General features: G+C 35.0%; 1 protein-coding gene across 4 annotated transcripts in view; it reads left to right on the top strand.

Annotated features, from left to right (window-relative positions):
• Positions 1-26,189, top strand: part of LOC121738410 (disco-interacting protein 2) — a 96,412-nt gene that overhangs the window by 34,619 nt on the left and 35,604 nt on the right. For 2 of the 4 annotated variants that reach the window (XM_042130441.1, XM_042130440.1), the window contains exon 2: positions 2,777-2,854. In XM_042130441.1, coding sequence (XP_041986375.1) covers positions 2,777-2,854 — 78 coding nt within the window. Of the gene's footprint in view, positions 1-2,776; positions 2,855-8,637; positions 8,749-26,189 lie in introns of all 4 variants that reach the window. The other 2 variants (XM_042130439.1, XM_042130438.1) reach the window with 2 other exon arrangements.

The raw sequence follows: 26,189 nt of genomic DNA, 5'->3' as shown, positions 1-26,189 counted from the left end.
CCTCGACCAAACCACGTTGTTTACGATTATGTAAATAGCTTCGGAACCATGCCACTACGTTAGGGGAAAAATTCATAGAGATAGGAGTTGCAGGAGAATATCATGATCAACGGTGTTAAAAGCATTAGTAAAGTCCAACAGTGTTTTTTTTTTCTTTCTTCCCCACAGGCCTAGGTGGCCCGTGCCCTTGTTAAATTCTATTTTATTTTTGTCTCTTTTTTATTATAATTTCGGTAACATACATTTTCCGCGTCAAACAGTTATTTGCCCTGAAGGGGCTTAAGTGCTGTACCCTCTGGTGTTATTGAGGGTTTTGGTATGTTGGCCACCTGGTTGGTAGCTGCTGTCATCTTTCCGGAAGTCTTCGAAGTCTTGATCTTCCGGGGTGTTGTCATCTTCTTGCGGTATTCTTTGGGCCTCAGTTGGAGCCCAGGGGGTAAGTCCGGCATTTCCCAATTCCTCTCAACCGTCCCACAGTGTTAAAATTGTTAATTTGCCGCTGTCCATGGCACGACGAATATCGTCGGTTACCTTTATTAATGGTGTTGAGGTGCTATGGCCAGGACGGAATCCAGACTGCAGGGGGTTAAAAAATTCTAACCTGTTTAAGAAGTTTTCAACCTGCTGATGGACTAGACGCTCCAGAACTTTTGACAAAAATGGCAAAATAGAGATTGGTTGATAGTCTTTACAAGATTGTGGGTTAGATTTTTTGGGTAAAGGGATAATTTTAGCACTGGATGAAATCGACATTATATTTTTCTTAATCTCACTGAAAGTAACTGGGCTGAAACAAAAAGGAGAATAACTTTCAGGAGGCTGCAAAGATAGATGGTGTAAGGTCTTAGTTTTGTCAGCCGCACTCAGTGCTGTTGATGGCGATGAGAAAAATTTATTGAGTTCTTAATCTTTATTTTCTGAGCATACTATAACTATTCTTTATGTTATTTCTTTTGATAATAATAACATTTGGGTCTTCTCAAAATATTTTCACTCATATTTTTTTTCGGACTATAATTTTCACATGCTTTTTATTCTTCGAATGTTTTCGATGCATTTCTCAATTCTTCGAGATATTGCTTTAACTGAACTCTGTAATTTATTCGTCTGTAAATTTATATTTTAGCTTTAGCAAAACTACACTAACTTACATATTATGGCCCGCCTGGCGGTAACATTTCATAATGAATAATGCCCTTCCAATCCCACCACACACACGTACATCATCACCTTGTTGCGAGTTAACCCGGGTTTCGCCACAGTATGTGAAGCCTGACCAGCCTTTGCCCTGACGATCTTTTTCGCACGTTCTTGTCGTACGTGAATTTACGTGATCCACTTTTCATCACCAGTTTACCAGCTTCTTCAAAAATGGTTCGGTTTTATTACGTCGTAATAAAGAATCACAAATGAGTACACGGTTTATTATGTTTATTTCAGTGAGCTCATGAAGCACCCAAATATCGAGCTTTTTTGTGTACCTAGCTTTTTTCAAATGCGCCAAAACCGTTTTATCGTCAATCCCTAGTTCTTCAGCTACATCGTAACTACTGATATGCCGATCTTGTTCCTCTTTCTCAAAAATGGCATCAGCTTTGTCCGTAACTGGGCGACCAGAGTGACGTGCATCTTTGATATCAAAATTTCCGGATTGAAAACCTCTTAACCAAATTTGCGCTACTCTCACAGATACTGCATTAGGTCCATAAACATCACAAAATTTTTTTCGTGGCTTGTAATACATTTTTACCTTTTTGTAATAAAATTTTAAAATGTATCGAATTTCTTTATTTTAATTTTCAAACAATTATCACACATTAGAATCACTCATTTTAACAGTAAGAAAAACAAATGAAAATCTCACATTTACCTAATTTGAATTTGTCTTCTGTAAAATTTCGTCTTTATCTTTTTAATGATATAAAAATCAGCCATTTACAATTTTTGGTATAGCCCAAGAGATTTTATGACAACTTCATACATACTATAATGCGAAAAGACTTTTTCCCCAACATATTAATAATAACATGCGGGGCCGTGATTTAATAATATAATGATAATAATATCTATGGACGATTCACACCACGTCAGTCTGGCCCCGTGCTAAGTACCTGAAGGACTTGTGTTACGGGTACCAGACAACGGAAATATATTTAATACTTTTATACTATATGATACACATATTTAATACACATACATGACCCAGGAACTTTGAAAACTTTTTGTTCCGTTGGCGGGATTCGAACCCGCGATCCCCGGCTTGAGCTACCAACAGCCCACCAACTGAGCCACAGAAGTCGTCGCACGTTAATGGTCACACTTTACCTATTGTATTGAATATCTATAGATATCTTGCAGTGACTAAACAGTTTCATGTGCAAAAGTGGTTTCCTTCGTCCTGTAGAAATCAATATAATTGGTATTTTATCAATCAGCAATTACTAAAATTGAAGCAAAATTTAAGGTGCATGCAGTAGCTATCCTCTCATTTAGCTCAATGATTAACTGTTGAACACTCGTGTGCTAAAGAACATTCTACAAAAGTGTATAAGAAAATTAAAATCACATGACAAATTAATGACTCATTATTTATGGTGTTAATATATAGTTATATACGTTTGCCTACCACTTACCTTTGGGGTAAAGTATAAAAGTGTCAACTCTTCTTTAAGTATCACTCGGTGAATGTTTTTTTTAAGTAGGCACTAGACTTCTATGACTCTTTGAGTTTTAGGGAACGTTATAACTTATACTAATGTCTGTATTATTTCCGCAGGTGACATCACACAAAAAGGATATGAGAAGAAACGCACACGACTCCTTGCGCCATTCCTCGTCCAACAACAGCCTCAGGGTAAATATTGTAAAATATATTTTTTTATCAATCTATCACAGACAGTCGCTTCTAATACTGTCTCAATTAATAATTACTGTCAATAAATTTGTATGTTCAGCAGTTTGACTGTATTTCTAAAAGTTTCTAGTAACTATGAGGAACCATCATAGTATTTTCCTGTTAATTTGTCTCTCTTACTATGAATGACCGACAAAATGAAATCATGTCTCGTACACTGTATGATAGGATAAAAAGAAAAAATATATAGGTATTGTTCCCACTTCAAATGTTGGAAATATATCTACCCGTTAAGTAATAAATTTTAAAGTTTAATGAGCTCGATCAAACTGCTAAACATTGATTGCATAATATAATATGACCCGCGAGTACTGGCTTTGCTTCCAAATTCTAACGTGCATAAATGGTGACGTAATTTGTTAATCACAATCTCCAGTACTTACGTGTCCAAGGATGCGGCAGAAGCGTTGCGGGGGTCAAGTGTCAATTGGTTTTCGTCGATGAATGCTGAACAATCGCGATGCCATCGAGATCCAAGTTCCAGTAATAAACTAGGGTCAAACTCAGGGTCACCAATCTGGACCGTTCTAAATTTGAAGCATTGATCTTGCTATAATATTTAGCTGAAAAGCAAAAATACGCGTTTATTCATGTGTTAAATGATTACGAAGACCCTGAATTTGGTTATTAAACATTATTTATTTGACCTTTATGTTCATAATGATTATATTCATAATGATTAGAGAAGTCGACCGTGTCTTAACATTGGCGGCTTTATGTTTTTTTTATTTATTATTATTTGTTCTAGCTTGAAGTGTTAACTTTTTCTTAAATGTATTCAGCATTCGTCGACATTTTTTATTTTATTTTTCGTACATATCCTTGTTTGTGTTGGGTTAATTTATCAGTCACGCACACGTCAACCACAATTTATCTCACGGGTATACTATCACAGTTCAGCACTAAATGATTGGCACTTATTATGGCACTTACAGTCCCTTCAAAGTAATTTTTCTTCGAAGTTTCCTTGAGAGTAATCATTATATCGTCATAAAGGTATCTCCCATTGTATTGTGTACATTACATACAAATCTCCGCACAAAGCTTTGATTCAATACATCCGTTAGATCCATCTTGGTCCCTGATTTATTTGTACCGCGGGGGGGGGGGGGGGGGTCTTTTTAAAATTGGGATTACGGTTTTAAAAATTAATTATTAATTTATTTATTTATTACACTTAAATCCTTTTAGGCTTTTTTTTTTTGTTACGTGCTTGCGATCATAACTCTCCCAAGCCGTACTAACGGTCTGCTAAAAATAAGCATTATTACCGTCTAATTTTGGCAGGTAGTCATGCCTATGCATAACATAAAATGTTTCAGCAACGTGTGATGTATAGGTGCAACATATTTTGTACGTTAAATCAGATCAAAACTCGAACAAAAAAAATCGATTCAAAACGTATATAATACGGCTCAGACACGTTTTTCACGGTCTGTTTGAATGAAGCTAGTGCAACATCCGGCGAAGACTTATCCTTTTAAATTAAATGTGGTCTGCGGTCTAAGTGAAAAGATGTCTTTAGGGCCGTGACTACAGTGCCACCACGTGCTTTAGACTCCGCTTGTTAGGGCCTTAATTCTCTAAACAGATGTATTATCTGCAATAATTAATTGCCTTAATTACGTTTTAAATTGAAATTTAATTATTATAAAATAGTCCACTTAAATGAATGACTATTTATTTAGAAATTAACTAGCGATTTGTTCGTGTAATTGTTCAGCTGACTAGGCAGCTGGTCAGAAGGGGCGCGGGCTAATCATAATTCATAGTAACTTATTTTTTTAAATGTTTACATAATGTGAATAAAAAATTAATATTTTCATAATTTTCTTAAGACTTACATACAAAGATGTATTTTGTTTAAATACATATTTAAATACGCAGTGTGAAGGTTTCACTATTTCCAAGCAATCTTGGAAATAGTGAGCAGTAGTAATAATCAATAGCAAAATTGATATTGATTGTTTAGCCCAGTAGGGTTAGCTTAGCCTTGTATGGGAATCTGAAATTAATTATAGTCAGAAATTTTTTTGCACCAATGTTTAGGGGGGTCATGAATAGCTTAAATTCAAAAACTCCACCATCCCCGACGTGTGCGTTAGCCGCTATATTGGTTTGAAGGTCAAATCTTTTTTTAGACATATCTCCTTTACTAGCTGTTTGACCGTTATCAAATATATCGAAAATAATAATTGTAGAAATAAAGTTGTAGATGAATGAAATTTTCAACAACTTTAATTATTTTTATGTATTTTTTAAAGAATTTAATATTTAAGCTTCTACGTCTATGGTAAATGTACCGGGATGGGTCCCGACACATTTACCATAGACCAAACAGACCAAAGCTGGAAGCACTTACTTCCCCTCCTTTTACTATGCTGGAAGCTGCGGACCATGTTGCTAAGTTATGGCAATAAAAAATTTGCTGAAGCGTGTAGAAGAAACAGTGTTTTTTTTACAACCATCATCATCATCGTCGTTCACGACGCCACCAGCCGAAAGATTACAAGTAATAGAACAATTTGATTTCATGAATTTTTGTTTCATATGTGGTAAAGTTGCCGATCCAGTGAAGGAAAGAAAGCGTTCCATAAATCTGCGGCGTCAAATTTCAGTCATTCGAAACAAGGAATTCCAAGATAATTGTTTGAAGTATTTGCACAAGTGCAATGATAAATCGGCACAAGAAGCAGTAGCACGCATCGAAAACATAGATCTAGCCGCTGAAGAAGCACGTTATCATCGCATGGGATACCACGTAAAAAACGCGCCTGGAGCTTTACCTCAGTGGTGGTGCGGAAAAGGGCTTAAAAATTGATTTTTGAAAAAAATATTGGAAGCAAATTTGTAGGAAATTTAATGATCTACAACTTCCATAATATTTTTGTTTCTGTACTTATTTGACAATAATCGCGATACAGGTAGAACAGGCGAAATTACACTTTGACTTGTTTTTTGCAGTTATTTCCGTAAATATTCATTTTACAATAAAAATTATAAGGACTAAAGTTGTACAAAATCAAATTTGCGACAAATTTGATCCAGGGCCTGTAGACAAGTAGCAAAGCGCTAACGCTAACGCTAGCGCTACAAAATGTATGCGATTTGACATAAGTCATCGCTTCGCTAGCGAATACTAATATCAAATCCATACATTTTGTAGCGTTTTGCCACTTGTCTACGGGGGCTTATAATTTTCTTAAAAAAATAAAAAATAAAGGAGATATAGCTAAAAAAAGATTTGTCTTTCAAACCAATATGAAGGCTAACGCACACGTCGTATATGGTCGAGTTTTTGAATTTAAGCTATTTATGACCTCCTCTAAACACTGGTGCAAAAAAAATTCTGACTATAAATAATTTCAAGAAAAAATCTAACCCTACTGGGGTAATTATTATTGGAAGAAATTAAACATAGATGGCTTCTATATAAACTCGTCGATGTCATAATATAAATATCGGATGTTGTGGTTTCTGAGAAGAATAGTGACCACGTTGACGAAGGACGTGTAATAGATAATAACGACCAAGAATATTATTAAAAATGTATATTTATATAGTTTAATATTCTTATTTAAAATATGAACATACTTATCTCTATTGGAAAGCAATTGGTGGTGACGATGTTAGAACCTTAACAAAGAAATTATTTGTGAATTGTTTCGCTCGTTTCCGTGTTTATAATATTCTCGTATCGAAAATGTCCAATTGGTCATACTACTAGGCTTGAGAACCAGTTGATCGGGTTGAGCTGTTACCGCGCACACTACGCCAACTAAACAGTTGGGTGGGTGGGCAGTGCGCAGACTAGACATTCGGCCGAATTTTGTCGCACGATTCCATTCATAGCGATAGATTTTTGAATAGAAAATTTTACACGATTCGGATTTTTTTCGAGTCGGCCGATCAAACAATCGGCGTCGGGTGCGCGTGTGGAAGAACGCCCTATTAAGCATCGGTCGATAGTTTGCCGATAGTTTAGTTTGATTGCAATTGAGTGGCCCATCAAAATTATTTATCGACCGATACTAAATCGTTGTAGTATTCGGACTTGCATACATCTTCATACTGATTATAAGCCCGACCAAACTATCGGCCGATAGAAAGTCTGCAGTGTGCGGGGTGTCTAAGACATTAACAACGTACTTTACTCAGTACACTTATTTAATATAATAATACTTATAGAGAACAATGTTTATACTGTATCGTCTCGGTTATCTTTGCGGAACGATTCGTAATTTTTTACCATTGAATATTACGCATAATTGCCGGTAATTGTTTACTCATCACACAGCGATTGCATGAGATAGCTAAATATGTTATAGATTTTATAACAAGCTTTCCCTAGAAATCATAAACTACAATTACCTGCGTGCGCTTCTGGTGTTATATTAAGAACTTAAAATAATTGCGATAACCACTCAGCAAAGTTTCTGTACCTTTTACAATTTTTACCAGTTATTAATTTTAGTTCTTGAGAATCATATATTCGTAATCATCGTCCAATCGATTTAAATGTACATTTTTTGTACCATGTTCGTCACACCCTCCTTAAAAATGCTTCTGTTATACGATATTTTATCGATCAATTAAATAGACTTTCTATTTAATTAATATCATTATCAAGTGTTAATTAATATGAAGTATTTTCATATTCAAGATGAAAATTGTGAGCGATCGTTTGAGTAACAAGCTTAAAATTAGAAGACGGGAGGAAAACTCGCTGGGATGAATTAGTTGGTGCCCTTTATAATTTGTATTTTTAGATTATCGACCGTACACGATTTACGACGTATATAAGAAGATATAAAATTCGAATAAGTACCTAGAGTACTTTATCCAAAACTACATGTAGAAATTAGAATAGCATTATTCGTCCGAGTCTAGTTAGTTTTATACTAAATTTCATGGTTTAAATGTCTGTAAAGTGATTAATTCATTGTCTGGACTGCGAGTAGACGGATACTTTGCGGCTTTGCCCCGTCCGGTTACTCACCTTTGACATATTGTGTAGGTATAATATAATATATACAATTTTGTGCGATTTCCAACTTTGCGTCTTTTAAAACTTTTAAATTAATAAACTTATAAACTGATTTTGTAAGTCCATAAAATTTTAGAATAACCTAAAACCTCACTAAAGAAAATAAAGTTGGATAAAAAAAATTGCGGATATTTTTCGAATTTCTAAGGTGCAAAAGAACCTGTGGATCATATTGCTGTATTGATCGTCTGCCATTCGAAGCGCCAAGACTTAAGGATTTTCGGCCCTGCAATGCGCCATGATAACGTCACCTCGCCTTATCAGACAGGGGTCGTTGATTCTGTCTGATAAATGCGTTGAGTTAAATCGAAAAGGTTGAACTGCATGTTTGGATAAAATATAACATCTAGTTTAAATCATACGTATGCCTATCATTGATTTGACATAATCCGACCGAATGACGTATTCGGTACTACGTATCAACTGCCTATGAATTAATTTCTTCGCTGGTACAATTATTAAAATGTATCTTCAATCTTAATATTTAGGCTAGGGTCTTTAATCGTCTTTAATTGTTTTAAATATTGATCTTATTATTTTGTCCATTTCGTTACTATTTTTAATTTTTAATTATTATTCTCAGTTTGTGACATTTGACCCAGATTAAAGGTAACGTGTGGTTATTGTATAAGTTGGATTAGATTGTATTGTACGATTAGTTGGTTTATTGATATAGCAGGCAATCAGCCGCTTCGAGGACCGCGTGGCGACGGCAGCAGCAGGCAACACACGAGGAACAGACGCACACATCGACGGGTCACGCATAATGAGAAGAGATACCATTCAGGTATCATGACCCATGAGTCAATGGGATTGGTAGTTGCCACTTTACACTGTACACCACTAACTTCTCTAGGAAAGTTTCAGTTAGTTAAATGAAGAATGTCACAAAAAGTAGCGTCATGAGGAATCTTCAATTAAAACACAAAATTTTCTTGATATATACTTATTTATACAAACGTTAAACTGTTCTATAAATTAAAAAAATATCTGGGAACCACTAAATTAGCACTTAAACTAATTTTACTGGTTCCCAGAAAATAAGAATTGTGTCAAACGAAATAGGTATGTAGTAAACCAATACTAACCAATTAATATAATTAAGTATAAACGTTTTCGGCAAAAGCAGTATCAGATTTCTCTAATAAAGTAATAGATCGTGAGTCGTCTAATGGACGAGACAAATATAATTGACGCGGTTGGTCGGCTGTATGCGCATCGCTCATATTACGTCGACCTATTTTCGTTTGAAAGTTTTCAGTCCAATACAGCGTGGAATGGGCCTTGGGTACTTAACCAACGTTGTTTAATTGCCCATTTTGTGTGTCAGTGGATCGAGCACTCACCAAACGTTGACGCACACTAAAATCTATATACACATTATACAGTACGCTGTACGTCATATTATTATGTAGTTATAGTTCGACTAAGGCCTGTCCTTGTAAACGTATGGTCTGATATGATTAAAATCGTCGCTACGATTGTTACGGTCTACAATAATATAAAACTTACTTATTTTAGGAAAAAAAAATCCAATTATTGTATACCTTTATGATTGAGACTAAAACAATGTTACTTTAATATTTATTTGAGGTAAGTATTTCATTTTGTTATTATATTTGTGATGTGACAGTTTTCTGTTCAACGGAATATGCACATTGCAAATCTATCACGTACCTTATTCTAAACGACTAATGGCTACACAAGATCATGCGGGTCTTCTACATGAGTTTGCTTTTTAAACTTCAAATGCAACTGGTTTATTTTAATCGAGTTTAATGTTTCTAGGTATGGTACATTGAACCTCTTAAACATAGGTATGTTCTTCATACAGAGGATGCGTAATATTACAACATACATTACAAGTAATGTGCAAAATACAATATATTGTACAGTCGCCGAATAATCCGATGTATCACTGAATGCCCTACTTACGTATGGAAAGCGGTTTTATAAATAATATTGGTAATATAAGTTGCTGTTGGCTCCGCATTAATTATACTGTTCATTTGTTAGTGTTAATTAGTTTTCGTTGGTAATATGTTGCATAACGCTGTTCAAATTCAGAGGCAGCTTTGTCTGTTCTGGATCGTAGTTTGCATAATGCGCTCAAGTCACGGCAGGGAGTTGCTCCACCTAAGTTAGTGAAAAGCTCTTGTTCATAACCCGTGTTCAAGTGTACAAATTCATTCCAGAGTCACCCGTCAGCAATTATTACTTCAGATGTTGGCTACGTATGAACTTTAGAACATTATGCACAAAACATAATAATATTATGCATACAAATAAAAAGCTACTCGAATTATTCTTCTTCGTTATTATGTATTTTGGTACATAGCTTCTCTACAGCTAAGTACCTTGCGGGTTATGACATTTTTTGTTTTAAAAATTTTAGAGTGCATGCAAGAAAATGATGAATGCAATGGCTCAGGTGGCTGAGTCAATAATGGCTCTTTCACTTTCCCACTACGGCATAATCCGAGCGTATTTCCTGAAAATTTCAATGTGCCACAATACTTGAAAACTACATCCATTAATTGCCTAATGAAAACGGTCAGGCTATTAGCAATAATAATCAGTGCTGCAATCGTTTCGAAAAGCTGGTATACACATCTGCATTTGAAAAATCTCTTCTTGTGAGCCTAAAATTATGGTTTTGTTGATCTCTGTTGTTCACTCGACAGTCCTTCATTGCTAATTGAGCCGTTTCACGGGCTTCTTAACTTTGCCCTTATAATTGTAGCACGAAGTCGAGCCATGTTAGCCAAGCCAAGGTTGCAACATTGTTCATGTCGACCATAGCCGTTCTTGCGTTAGAAATACTGTAATTAGCATGACTTTATTTTATATTAAGAAGTTATAATATAGATTATTTGTAACATGCCCCTGATTAGGATTTATAAAGTTTTTTTTTATGTACAAAAATTGTTTTATTATGTTTTAATAATATTATGTATAGATTTTACTAAATCTGTAACAGTAATTTTCCTTGTAATCATAACATGAGAATAGCGCTCAAACTCTACAATGGCACAACCAAAAGCAATTATATAACGTCTTGGTTTGATTGTTGTTTTGTACTCGAGAATGCTTCATGTGTAATGTTTACAAAATATTTTTGAAAACATTAGACATGAAGGTTTTTAAGCTGTCTGGACCAAAAATAATTATAAAATTACGTAAATGGAACTTTTCAGTTTGCTTTTAAAATAAAAACCAACTCTTCTAGTATAACAATGCACATAATTTATTATATTCATTCGATATTTCTCATTCATAATACGGCCCGAAGTGTTGACGAGTGAATTTTACCATTCATAAAAACTATTACTAGGGAAGGCTCGAATAACGGTTGTATTTACAGTAATTCTTTCCGTTGATCTGTTATAATTAAGTGATGAACAGCCCGGTATGATGAGGACTGGTGATTTTAAACGTGATGCTACAAACGCCAAGATCACGCAACCGTGATTATATCTATTAGGTCCTTATTACATATGAAATTGGCGTTTTGTTGTGCAGGCCACTTTGATCTCAAATATCTCCTCTTTGGTTAAGAATTCCAAATTCAAATTTATATATTCATTTATTTAGAACATTTGAGTTTCCAAAACAGTCATTCATTTGTTTTTTCTCGATTATTTTTTCTTTGGAGTCGTCCATATCGCACAATGGAAAAATTTAAATATCGCTTTATTTACGAATATTTGCTCTACCGTGGCACGACGGCTGCAGAAACAGCTAGAAGAATTAACAATATGTATGGCGCTGGTTTTGACAGCATATATCATAAAAGCATATTTTCAGCTCTTAGCAAACAGGGTATTGTACCTATTGTAGACTTGCTCAAAACAATTTACCGAAGAAGTACAGCCGCCATTAAACGAGAGGGGTGTTAAACAGGGTGACCCAATTTCTCCACGCCTTTTTACGAGCGCCTTAGAGGATGTTTTTCAGAAAGTCTCGATTGGCTGGGGAGACAAAGGTGTTGTTATCGGCAAGAAAAGGTTAACAAACCTTCGCTTCGCCGATGACATAGTTCTGTTTGCCACTTCAGCTCAAACCCTACAGTCAATGCTTGACGACCTGAGCATGGCGAGCCTCGAACCGGGACTTCAAATGAATCGAACAAAGACCAAGCTCATGTCAAATAGCACGAAACGTAGAGTCGAAGTGGATGGGGAGGAGATACACTATGTCGACGAGTACGTTTATCTAGGCCAACTAATATCTTTTTATAACAGGCAAGACAAAGAAATAGACCAACGTGTTGAGAAGGCATGGAGAAGCTTTTGGTCAATGAAACATCTGATGAAAGGGGACCTACCAATATGCCTAAAACGTAAACTCGTGGACATGTGTATCTTGCATATTCTGACCTACGGTGCCCAGTCCTGGTCTTTGACAGCTTCACAGAAGTCCCGACTCGAAGTTTGCCTACGAGCTATGGAACGCAGCATTGTAGGTATAAAAAGGATTGACCGCGTCCGGAATACCACCCTGCGTTCCCAAACGAAGCTCGTTGACGTAGGCAGAAAGGCAGCTAGCCTTAAGTGGAGCTGGGCAGGGCACATCTCCCGTATGCACCCGGACAGGTGGGCGCGTCTAGTTTCGGAGTGGCTACCGACTGGTCGGCGTAACGGACCCAAGAAAAGGTGGCGCGACGAACTAGATGCGTTTGATAAAGAGTGGCCAACAACTTCACAGGATCGTGAACTTTGGAAAGAGAGAGGGGAGGCCTTTGCCTAGCAGTGGGACACTGTAGGCTGATAATAATAATAATATGGCGCTGGTGTCGCAAAAAAAAAAAAAAACGGTACGGTTTTGGTTGCAAAGTTTTCCTCCTGGAAATTTCGTTCAGAACAGGCCCCGTGGACGACCCAAGATCAAAATGAATAATGAAGAATTAAAGGCTATTGTGGAAGCGGATCCATCGCAAACCACTTCAGAGTTAGCAGCAGTCTTCGGTGTTAGTGACAAAACTGCTTTAATCCACTTGAAGCGAATTGGGAAGATAACAAAACTTGAAAGGTTTAAGGTACCTCATGAATTGAGTGAAGCAAACTTTGCTTAACTCAAATCATGTGCTTTACAATTTACATTGCTCAACCGACAAAATAATGAAATGATTTTAAATCGGATCATTACTTGTGATGAAAAATGGATCCTTTACGATAATCTTCGCGTTCGTCGCAATGTCCAATGGAGAATCAGCCAAATCCTGCCCTAAGCGAAAAAGTTACTTGTGAGTGTTTGATGCACTAGTGCCGGTGTCGTTCACTACAGCTTTCTAAAATCTGGCCAAACGGTTACGGCAGATATCTATTGTAAGCAACTGCAAACCATGATGGAAGAACTAGCTGCTAAACAACCAAAGCTGGTCAATCGCTCTAGGCCACTGCTGCTTCAGGACATCGCTAGACCACACACTGCAAAACAGACGGCCGCAAAACTGGAGAAGCTGCAATTGAAATGTCTGCGACAACCACCGTACTCCCCGGACCTTGCTCCAACAGATTACCATTTTTTTCGGAATTTGGATAACTTGCTACAAGGAAAAAAAATCAACTCTGATGTGGCAGACCAAACCGCATTCAAAGAATTTATGGACTTTCGTCCCTCCGTATTTTCAGTAAAGTGATCAACCCTTAAGATGGCAAAAATCGCCTGATAGGCCGCGTGCGGTTCGTTTTTTTCAATTATTGCTAAAACACTTTCGTTAGTCAAATTGTGCTTTCGCGCCAACACCGCATACACATTGCTGCAGACCTGAGACCAAACAGGGTCCGGCCTAGACTCCCCGTTTTCAAAATATAAGCACCTCGATCGCCTGGGAGGCGATCATTAGTATTAACCGTTAATTTTTTTCATTCTTAACATATTTTGTTTTGCGATTTTACAGCTTGTAGCATATTATAATCTACCAAATGCTTATTTTATTGTTATATAATTCTTAATGAACACCAAATCGTAGACATTTATTAAATGAGAATTCGGACAGCGAAACTAAGTACCAACTGGAGTCGATCTGTATGACTATGACCATAGCGCGGCAGATCCTTCTTCTGGCTGAAAGAAGACCTACAAAATAAAGTAGTGGGTATTTTTCAACCCTTGAATATTTCAATAGTACATCAAACCACAATAAATTCGTCAAGTTTATCAGTTCAGATCGATCGATTGATCTAAGTATGTATATTGAATATTAATATTGATGCCAAAAAAGCAAAAAGGACTATGCCCAAAAAACACCCATAGTCGATTAAAATAATTTATGTACAGCAAAGTAGAGCATAAATAGTAGATTGAAAATATGCAATTAATTTTTTTGTAAATCATAAGTCATAACCGAAACCGACAATTTGAAAAAAAAAACTGAGATACACCGTATGGTATCTACTTCGAATCAACTAGTTATTTCCTTTGCTTTTGTGATCTTTCTCGTGAAAGCGATGTCGATAGACAATAATGTACAATTAAATAGAAAAAAAATCGGCCAAGTGCGAGTCGGACTCGCGCACGAAGGGTTCCGTACCGTTATAGAGCGAAAGTAGGGACAAATTATTTTATTTTGCGATTAAATATTAAAGTACACACATAATTGAGGATTTCGTAAAAAATCATGTGTCTACATAATATAGCCATTATAGATTAGGAGCCAAAAAGGGCAAAAAATCACGTTTGTTGTATGGGAGCCTCCCTTGAATCTTAATTTTATTTAGTTATTAGTATCTGTTGTTACAGCGGCATCAGATATACACAATCTGTGAAGATTTCAGAAGTCAAGCTATAGCGGTTCTTGAGTCTTGAGCCTGGCGACAGACAGACGAACAGACATCAAAGTCTCAGTAATAGTGTCCCGTTTTTACCCTTTGGGTACGGAACCCTAAAAAAGTATGTCAATATAATATATTTTAAGAATAAACTAAATCACAAGTGGCTTCACTCTACATTCTCTATCGGTTGTATCACGGGGAGTGCCCTAAGAAATTGTTTTTACAATCATACCACGTACAACTTTTCGCCATCGCTCCATGCGAAAAATAAAGTACCATCCTCATTCACCATCGCAGTCTTCCACCGTGCATTTTTTGCGTAACTTTCTGCTGCGCACTCTGGAATAAACTGTTACTATAATTTCAATACGACCTGCAAACCTTCAAAGGCCGGCAACGTACTTGCAGCTCTTTTAATGTTGCGAGTGTCCATGGACGACAGTTTTTATAGTTGCTTTCCATCAGGTCACCCGTTTGCTCGTTTGCCGACTTATTTTATAAAAAACAAACGATAATATAACCGATATCGTGTACTTAATAATCCTAAAAAACAGTACATATTGTATACATATTATTTTCTATACCAAACTAACATTCTATTCTGTCAGATATAAAAGTGATAAATATATTTTAAACATTAAATTCATAAATTCATAATTACAACACTGTACATCTGTATTAAAAATGTTTTTACTACGTACTAATCGCCGCACTATCATTTGTAGCATCGCGTCGTCCTGAATATCATAGATTCCTATAAGAAAAGTCAATAAAGTAGTTACGATCGTTTTTAAAGTACTCTGTGATTATTTAATCCAAAAAGGACATTGTATTTGGGATACAGTATAAGAGTCTACTATGCCACATATGAATGGTTTCAATCGATTATGGGTTTTTGGTCCATACATTTTTTAGCATTCGCCTTTAAGAGTATTTTTTATTCTACAAGACTTGTAAAAGACCTACTGTTACAAGAAAAAATAATGGTAAGCTTAAGTTTTAACTCTAATTTTAAGACTAATGCTGTTCTTAAAGAAGGATTTGGGTTTTGGTTTTTAAAAAGTAAGGCGTTGGCCTTTTAATTTATGCTGTATGTGTAAAAATGTAATAAATAAAATAATACAATAAACATTATTAGAAAAGTAGCCTCCGAGGCGATCATTAGTATTAAGTGGTAGAAATTTTATATTAGTACTCTAGGGTTAAACATTTACAGGATTAAAGCTGCGTTTCCAGTTTTCCACCAGATATGTGTTGCGAGGAATGTGTTTTTAAGATCCAATAGAATCGCTGCACTGAGCGAGGTCGCGGCAAGCTAACGTCAATGAAGCGGTCGTGTTGGTTCTCAAAAACACATTCCTCGCAACACATCTCTGGTGGAATCGCAGCCTTAAGGAATTAATATTTACGTAAGGTCATTTTAAGTAATAATGTAGTCCAAAGACAGGAATAAACTTTCTCTTTATTTACCAATGTGTTTCGTCCTAAAATATATTTGTTTCTGTTTAAAAAATAATTGACCCAGATCTAGATCGAATTCCGTTTACCATAATTAAAAACGTCTAGTTTCTATGCATGTCATGGTCATTTTAACACAATTTCATGAATGTTCTAGCTAGAGATGTAAACCATCTATACGTATTTTGAGATTATGTTTTGCGACCACCAATTTTGCGACAGCGAGTCGCGAGTTTGGTGCGCCGCTGGCACGGCATTTGAAACAGTTGTACCTACGTTTTGGAATTGTAGTGAGTTTTCGGACTTGTGTTTGTAGTCTAAGTGATAAGTTGAAAATGGCGAAATATATAGATAGGGCTCTTAAAAATACGAGCGATAGCTCATTAGATCCGGAATGACGTCTAGAAAAATGTATCGGAAGTGTAGTAGCAGTTAGCACACAAAAAATTGCAAAAGTTATAAACAAATAAAGTTGCAAAAAAAGGTGTTAGGGTTTAAAAAAAAATTATTTCATTTATAATAACATAAGTAATTGTTTTATATCCATGAAAGACAAGTATTAACTAAAAAAAAAATTCCGTCATTTGTTAAAAAATAAAAAAATTAACTAAACTGTATAAAAATTGGACTATTTCGTAGCTTTTAAAAAAAATCTTAACTTTTAAAATATTATGATTTTTACAAACAAATTTTAATCTATAATGAATGAATGAATATTCTTTATTGCATTTACACATTATACATAATATTTAGAAATTCAAACTTAGTCAAACAAAACATAGTCAAATTAATTAGACGCATGGTGATGACGTCATTACGAAGCTTGCACATGTATTTCCAGTGGTGCGTCAAGTTAATGTGACCGTGTTGTACTGTATATGTTTTAAATTGTAATTTTCCATCTTTTTAGTAAAAGATGGTGTGCGAGTTTCTTACGCCGGTTCTTCTCGCCGGGTTAGTTCCCGAACCCGCGAGAAGAACCGGCGTATCGACGGTATGTGGTGTGACGGACGGTGGTATGCACCGTAGTTTCGACGTTCGGTAAAGTTTTTTTTTAAAAAATTAGTCCGAATAAAAATATTTTTGATTGATTGATTGATTGCGTACTAACAACTAAATATGCAGAAATTTCTTCCAAGCAACCGAAAAGCAGGAAATTATTATTTTATATAAAAAGAAAATAGGCAATGTGCAAAAACAAACTACAACTAATTACTTACATCTATAGAACTAGAAAATATAATATTATAATATATTAAATAATATATACTTATTAAAATATACTATAAAGTACCAAATATATATTAATATATAAAAATATAATTACTTATTATTATTATTAAGGTAGTAAGTAGTCTTTTACAGGTTTTTTAAATACGTCTACACTTTAAGCTTGCCTGATATTAACATTGAAAGAATTCCATAGCAGAATCGATATTATTGTAAAAGAGAACCCAAAAAGTTTGTTTACAAATGGTATATCCAACAATAATTTAGAAGACGAGCGTAATTCTTTATCATTAGATGTACGAAAGAGGAAATTCTCTTTTAGGTAAGGTGTTCTGGGATCATGTAGCAGGGAGTACAAAAAAGAGAGCACAAAGTTTTGTTTTTAAAAATCACAATATTTTCAAGAGAATAAAGTTAAGAAAAAAAGCATCAAAATAGTCCATTTGTTTGTATACTTTTACATTTTTTATAAAGTAATGGCAGAAATTTTTTTTAGTTAATACCAAGAAGGTTTTAATATATGGCTTTAATTGACATAAATAAACAATAATTATGTGATGATAAATGAAACAATTTTTTTTAACAATATTACTTGGATTTCTAGTTTTTTGTTCAAGTTATAAAATTATTATAAGAAAAGTACTTATTAACATTTTTTTTTACTTTTATGGTGTGATCTTGTTATAGTAGAGGAAAGGAGGGTGCTATTTTTGTAGTCACTCGAGCGTCATGGAGACTTAGTAGGTTTTTTACACTAGATAAAACTGATTAAAAAATAACAAGAGCGTTTTTTATTTTAGTGGTGGGTTCAGACTGCAGCCATTTTAAAGTTTTGAAAAAGAAAATATATTCAGAAAATTGCTTATTTAAGTCAGTTATAAATATATTTTAGGCAGCAAGGACTTAAGACTCGGACAAGGACAGGTAGGACTAAATCATTTAGTTTAGTGCAAAATAAAATATCTGCGAAGCTTAGTTAGCAAAATATGCAGCTTTACTTTTTTATATTTTAAAATGTTAGGTACATTTTAAAATATAAAAAAGTAAAGCTTAGGCTTACCAAACCTTTGAATCGTCAGTGCTTTACATGGAAGCTTCTTTGGGGTATAGGTACTAAACATCCAGTATCTTAATCTGACAGATCCGATGACATTTCAATGTAAAAAAAAACCACCACATGAGAAATCTGATTTCTATACCATGATAACTAGACACATGTCGGAAGTCTATACAAGCTTAATCTGACACGCTGGAGCTACTCCCGAAATCCCCTCTTCCCCTCCCCAACTATTAAGTATGTTTATATCAAAGGCTTAACGAGGTGAAAAATTTCTACGATTTTTTTAATATACAATGAGGACAGAAGTTCGAGAAAATTTTGATCTATTACAAGACAACTTTTTGAACTACAGCCGTCAAAACTGTTGTACGCTGAGCGCTTTCGCTGACTAGTAATCCCTAGAGACAGTGGTCCAAATCAGCAACTATAGTTTGTGCGTTTTATCACAATAGACATAACGACCAGTAGTTCGACTGCAAAGAGACGGACAGGTTTCAATATCTGTCAAATTCGTCGGGTTTCACTAGGATTATGAACGGAATGTACCTCGCGCTGGCTGATATAATTTATTTTTAAATATTTAAAATAAAGATTTCAAAATTGGATTCTGACAATTTTAATCGCATGTGCCAAAACACAAACAACAATACGACCAAAGAGGAACACGTCCATCGAATATGTCATAGTTTTAAATTCGTAGGTAACAAGTTAACAACCCTAGGCGACGATTTTCGTCATAATACGTCAAATTTAAAAATTTCAACATCAGTTCTAAGTCTGTATACTCTATAATTCTGTCTAATCTGGTTTTATGATGATATGCGTGACACATTTTATTTGACAATAATAGGTAAGTTACCTAACAAAAATTAATCGATAACTTAAAAATATCGAATCACTTCGTAAAGGAATTGCAATCGAAATTATCGATTTCGTACTGACATTTCAGTGGTGCCGGCGATTTAAGATGGCTGCCCTTTTTTATCAATTTGATTTCGATTCAACAGAGTCAATCTCTATTGACATATTAAGTTCCGTTTCATGCATCTGATATTTTTCAAATGTTTTCGTAACAATCATTTTATACTCCTATTTCACAGTTAATATTTATAATTTTATATTAATAAGTTAGCATTTAGCAACTTTTCATTTTTATTCATTTACAATTATAGGAAACATTTGTTTTTGTAGATGGAATATAATTTAGTACACTTTGATTTTTTTTTTGTTTTCTTGTACTTACCTTAAGCCGTAGCAAGGAATATGAAAACTGTCACAAACTATAAATTGCCTGTTATTTTTAGAATCTTCTTTGATGCGTCCTTCTAAGATAACATCACCTTTTAGTTACTAGTACCTATGTGTTGTAAGACTTTTAATAATGCATAGGTATAAATAATTTAAAACCTTTACTTCACCCAAATCACTACAATTATCTTAACACTACTCTTGACAAGAAAAAATAAAAGTGAGCACTACCAATCCGTAGTACCTAATAATATTTTAACCTTGCATGTAATGAGAGCACGTACTTAGTGTTGATCTTTTTTTATTTCCTTTTTTATAACACCTGTAGTTAGGATTAGGTTATTGTTACACTTGGTCACTCTGCCATGACTATTGTTATGTTTTAAAATACTTCCATTGATTGACCTCGGAATAGTTAGTGTTATAGTGTCTGCATTAATATTTTATATAGTCTATGTATAACTTCGTAAAGAGAAAGTATAGAGTTGATCTAGGGATCAACTCTATACTTACTTAATTTAAAAAAATGCATGTCGTGCCCAGTCTAGCATTGGTAGATTTTCAAGATTTAGTGGAATCGAGCTTGTTTGGTAGTTTGTTTGATATAAGTAGTATATAAATATGTAAGTACCAATATTTCTTTTAATCCGATCAAAATATAAATTATTGTTTTTATTTTGATCATATTTAATTTTGTACGTTCGATGTAAAAAAAAATATATTATGGCTAACTTATTATATAATTATGTTACCGGCAATCAGTGTATTCCGGCATAATATACAATGCCTAGGCAATTACAGGCATTCCCAAAACGCGTAGGCAATGTATGGGATATTATTTATTTCACAATAAGCCTAGGCATCTATACAATGCCGAATACACATCCGGCAATGTATGAAATTCATAACTGTTTATAGAAACAGTTATGAATTTCATACTAGGTACTCAATTTCATTATTTGAAGTCGATATCAGCTAAGTTAAACGTGAGTTTTATGTCACGAATATCAATTTTTGGGACTGGTACCAACTTTTGAATATCAGAAATAGTCGAGGTTTAGGCAAATTTTGAAATAGGTACTTTGCCTGCCATATAACACCAAGTTCGAATTATAACAATAACAATAAAAAATGGCCCACAGCCAATTTTGAAAATTCTAGAGGTATTGTACAATAATGAACTAAGTATATTAGACGTAAAATAATGAATCTGATAGCTCTCCAAGATACCATAATGCGAAAATCAAATAAAGTAGACCTTCCTAAAACGCAATTGGAAATAGGAAACTGAAGTTTAACCAGCCTACCTAGCATACGCCAACGAGATATCTCACTCTCGAGATAATTAAATTTTGACATAATGAGACGAGTAGTTACTCGTCTCATAATGTCAAAATCTCGACATTATCTCGACCAAACTCTATAAAATTGTGTTATTTCGATGATAGATCTACGCGAGAAAAAATGTTTGTCATGCTAGGGTCAATAGAGATGAGACAAACCATCAAACATCGAGAAAACATGTAGAGTGAGATATCTCGTTGGCGTATGCTAGGTAGGCTGATCGGGTAGCACGTGACACAATGTACTTATTAGGCAAGACACCGAAAGTAAAATTGAATCTGTCATTTCAAAAACGTCATTAGTCACATTTTTTTTAAAGATGCCTTTTTTTTTACAAAAAAGTGGTTCCTTATAGAAGATGCACATTTTTGGTAAATACCACGCACGTCAATACATTCCTTTCTATTTAAAGGGGCGACTAACCCAAAATTGACGATTTTATAATTCATTTTTTACTTGAATATAAGCCCGGAAGTGTTTCATTTTCTAAACATGGATACTTAATTATATTTTCAAGAATTTGATCTGAGCGAAAACACGATATCTTTAAATATTCTCTATAGAAAAAAATTACAAAGATGCATCTAATTTCATTAATTTCATGAATTTTTACCGACTTCCAAAAAGGAGGAGGTTATACGTTCGGCTGTATCTTTTTTTTTTGTATGTTCAACGATAACTCATCCGTTTGGGATCCGATTTTCAAAATTCTTTTTATTTTGTATAGGGTTTAACTCGAATTTGGTACCATGTTCACAAAAGTGGTGATCTGATGATGGGATCCTGGAGGAATCGAGGGGACTCCTTGAAAAAAACAATACCGGTATTGCAAAAATTCCAAATACTGCCATGCCCTATTCGTAGTGGTTATTTACGCATAAAGCCTTATCTTATATCTTTAAACGAGCAATTCTTGTGTATATATATATACAAGAAGGTTTTTTTTTTATTGGAATCTCGGAATCGGCTCCAACGATTTTCATGAAATTTAGTATATAGAGGGTTTCAGGGGCGATAAATCGATCTAGCTAGGAATCATTTTTAGAAAATGTCTTTTTATTCGTGTTTTATCGATAATCGATAAACTGAAAAATATGACTCTTCCTGATATCTATTGGCGAATAATAATATTATTTTGTAAGCAAGTAATTGCTTTAACGACACAACAACAGCTAAAGCTATTCCAGCAGATGGCGTTGTTAAGTAACACGAAGTCAATGAGTGTTTGCTATACCGAGCAAAGCTCGGTCATCCAGGTACTAGATAACTAAAAAGAATGAAATTATTATTTTTAACAAAAAATTAAAACCGACTTCCAAGGTAAAAACAATAATAATATGAACTAAAAAGTATTAAATAACTCTTATTATTGTTTTTACCTTGGAAGTCGGTTTTAATTTTTTGTTAAAAATAATAATTAATATATTGGCATAACCGTGCATCAAACTAAGTTGATATTTTAACACATTGTATAAAATTCTATCATTGAGATACTGGCCTAGCGGATTTTTAAAATGTATATTTATCGAGTTATTAAGAAAAAACTAACTTGGCGATGATTCCGCGTCGTCCTTTTTCCAATCCAACTCAATGTTCTGGATATACACGTCCTTTTAAAAAAGCTTTGTCGCCGTGAGTTTCATGTAATGCTTTAAAAATTAATTAACTAATTATATTAAATATAAAATCAATTCCAAAATATTATTTTAATAACTGTAGTGTATTGATAAATAAAGATGGATGCTTACTTAGGTTGTGGGGGGTGCGGGGAGTGGTCGCTCGACTTCGGTCTGATGATCACTTCTTCACCAATCACCAGCCATCACCAGAGTACTAGTGTTTAGTTATACGTAATATTCTGTGTTTAATTCACTCGCCCAGACATTGTACATGTACATACTGTACAATAGCCATAACCTTTTCCTTTACAGCCTCGAACCTTAGCACAATTATATAAATACATATACAGTGTGTCCCGACACCGGTGTCCGATCCTTTAATTACGGGAAGTATGGCATATTTTATGGACAAATTGGCTCTCAAATTTTTCTCACTCTCACGGTTGTAAAATGGTAGCCATTTTAGTTTTTGTCGGGCTTTCACACTAAGCTGACCAATACGTCTCGTGTAAATATCTTACCCACCAAAAACATTTTCATGTAAAAATGTTGCCAAGATGAGAACATATTATAGTTCGTGGTGTCAAAAAGTAGTGAGATCTCATGTAGAGCTTAGTTTCTAACCTTACATACTTACGAGGGTTCAAAAATACGACGAAACGTTTCGAGAAAAGGTAGGTAGTGCCCTTGCACGCTTCGCTTGGCTCATCTTGGCGGGGGGCACTCCCGTGCACCCAGATAAAGCTTCCCCTCCCCAATATATAATAAAGGAGAATGGAACGAATGATCGTATTCATCCTCGAGAGGCTTACTTTTGAGTTAATAATTCGACTATTATTGAATATTATTACATATTATATTGATTTAATTTTTCTCTTATTAATTGTCATTTTCCCATTCATTACCTTATTATTAGGCATAAATTTTTACACTTGGTGGTACTTCATTCTTTATTCCAGATTTCACAAGGTGGGCTCCTCCCTTATATGCATCATTTTCAAATTGATAAGTGCCTAAGATAAACTGTGGTTGGTTCAAAATCCAGTTTTGGGTTAAATGATACACATGGGTTTGTATTATTTGAAAGTTGAAAGACAATTATAGCTAAAATGTCTGTTCTTTGTTATTTAAAATATCTCAAGTATTGTAATAAATCTCACGAAAACTTTTCTCGTGTTAACAACTTTACATAAATGATTGAAGTGTCCATTTTACCGAGTTTAATTTAGGCGGCTGTGTCTTTTATGGCGTCGTGTGTGTCTGTTGAAGGTTCTTCTTTGCCCCTTCTTCTTTGAAGTAATTTGACTTAGGTACTGGTTTAAAATACTTTCTGATAATTCATATATTCCACATTATCTGTTTTGTATCAATATCCGGAATCCATCTTGAGTCAAGCGCCTGTCTTTTCGTCCACAAGTCCTTGCTATTGGTTGCCTCCCCACCAACCCCACTCTTACCGCTTCCTACCTCTCCCACCAACGGTCTCACTTTAGAGAGGGGTTTCAGAATTTGTTCATCATTATAGCGTCGTTTTTCACGCCGTTTACAAGTTTTACTTGCTATATTTAATATTTAAATTTAAATTTAAATAATTAAATAATTTTTAATTTAAATTTAATTAAATAGTTGCCTCTCCGTTAAAATCATGGAAGATCAAGAATTGCATAATAGTAATAGTGAAATAGTGGATGGTGCAAATGACGTTAATTATTCTCGAAAACGTGTTCGTTCAGTGTCACCGGATATAGTTTGCGATCAAAGTGATTCTTCTAATAGTGAAAGTGATTCTTCAAGCCCAGCTAAAAAAGTAAGAAAACAACCGGATGCTGTGAGTGCTGCACATTTTCAATTTTTATCACAACAAGTTGCATATTTAACCGATCTTATTGCAAGAAATAGTGAAATCTCAAATAATCCGAACAGAGCTGAGGTTGATATCGAGAAATCCACTACTTCGAGTGATTTACTGTTACGACGTCCGGAAAGCGTTAAAAATAATAAGCTTAGTATACTTTCTGATATAAGTACAACTGTTAAAGATCCAATTTACCAAAAAGCAGATGATTCTTTTTTGGCGAAATTAAATCAGTTACAACGTTTTAAATGCAGTGATTGGTATGCAATTCGTTTCATTGACACACAAAAGAAATATTTAGCTACCCCCGGTTTTGTCGAGCTCGCTGTAAACGATGAGTTAAAACAATTCGAGTCGAACATGTTAAAAGACGACTCACGCTCTTATTTGTTGGAGCGTTCATTTGCCGGTTTAACTAATGCTATTCTTCAGCAAAAGCAGGCCTTACAAAATGCTTTGCAAGACTTAGTCGATTGGGCTAGCGACACAAAAAATTCGTTAACGCCTAATTCTCTGTTTGATAAAATAGAAACATCTTTTTCTAAAGAGTCTCCGTATAGCAAGCTATCGGACGACATTTTGCAAATGGTATGTGGTAGGCGGGCTGATTTGATCAATTTGCGCCGGGATAGCTTACTTCGCCATATACCCGAAGAATACCATCGCGATGTTCTGCATAAAATACCTCCTAGCTCTGAATATTTATTTAACGAAGAGTCAGTTCAAACTTACCTACAAAAAATTGGGGGGGCGGAAAAATTAAATACATCGCATAAATCAAATTCGTTATCTAACAACAAAGAAATATTTTATCGCAATCAACGGCCATCTACTAGTAAACAAAGCGACGAAACCTTTTTTCGTCGAAATGCTTCCTCAAAAAAGGGTAAACGACCAGCGAATCCTCCAAACCAACCTAGAAATAGACCAAGTAATACCCACGAAAAACAAAAAAGTAAGAAAGGTCAATCTAAATCTTCCTACAAAAATAAACAATATCGCCAATGACTTGCGGACATTTCGAGGCGGCTGTCTGAAGCATTACATAAGTGCTTGGAGCAATTTAGGAGCACCAAAGAAAATATGCCAACTTCTCAATGGTGTACGAATTCCGTTTGTTATCAAGCCGCCTCTAATTTTCCCGAGTCAATTGGTAATGCAATGTTACCGTACCAAAACCTCCACGAATATGACAGAGCAAATTCAAGATATGTTAGAATCGGGGGTCCTGGAGCGAGCAGATCACAGCCCCAGCTACCTTTCGACGTTCTTTTTGGTTCCGAAGCCGGACGGAACTTTTCGTCCAATCTTCAACCTGAAGAGGTTGAACCAATTTGTAGAAATAAAACCGTTCCAACTTTTCAACCATTTCCGGGTCCCAACGTTCCTTCAGCACTTAGATTGGATGGTGAAATTAGACTTGAGCCAGGCCTATTTTCACGTACCTGTGCTACAAACGCACCGTTGTTTTCTAAGAATGAACTATCATCCAGATTCTCATCAAAATCAACTGTTGCAAATGACGTGCTTACCTTTCGGCCTTTCTTCGGCGCCCAGAACATTTGCCACAATTACCAACTGGGTGGCCGAATATTTAAGGACCCATGGAATACGATGTGTAGTGTATCTCGACGACTT

This window comes from Aricia agestis, chromosome Z (assembly GCF_905147365.1).
Source record: "Aricia agestis chromosome Z, ilAriAges1.1, whole genome shotgun sequence".
Taxonomy (NCBI): domain Eukaryota; kingdom Metazoa; phylum Arthropoda; class Insecta; order Lepidoptera; family Lycaenidae; genus Aricia; species Aricia agestis.
Note: the sequence above shows the minus strand (reverse complement) of the source record. Positions and strands in the feature narration are given on the sequence as shown.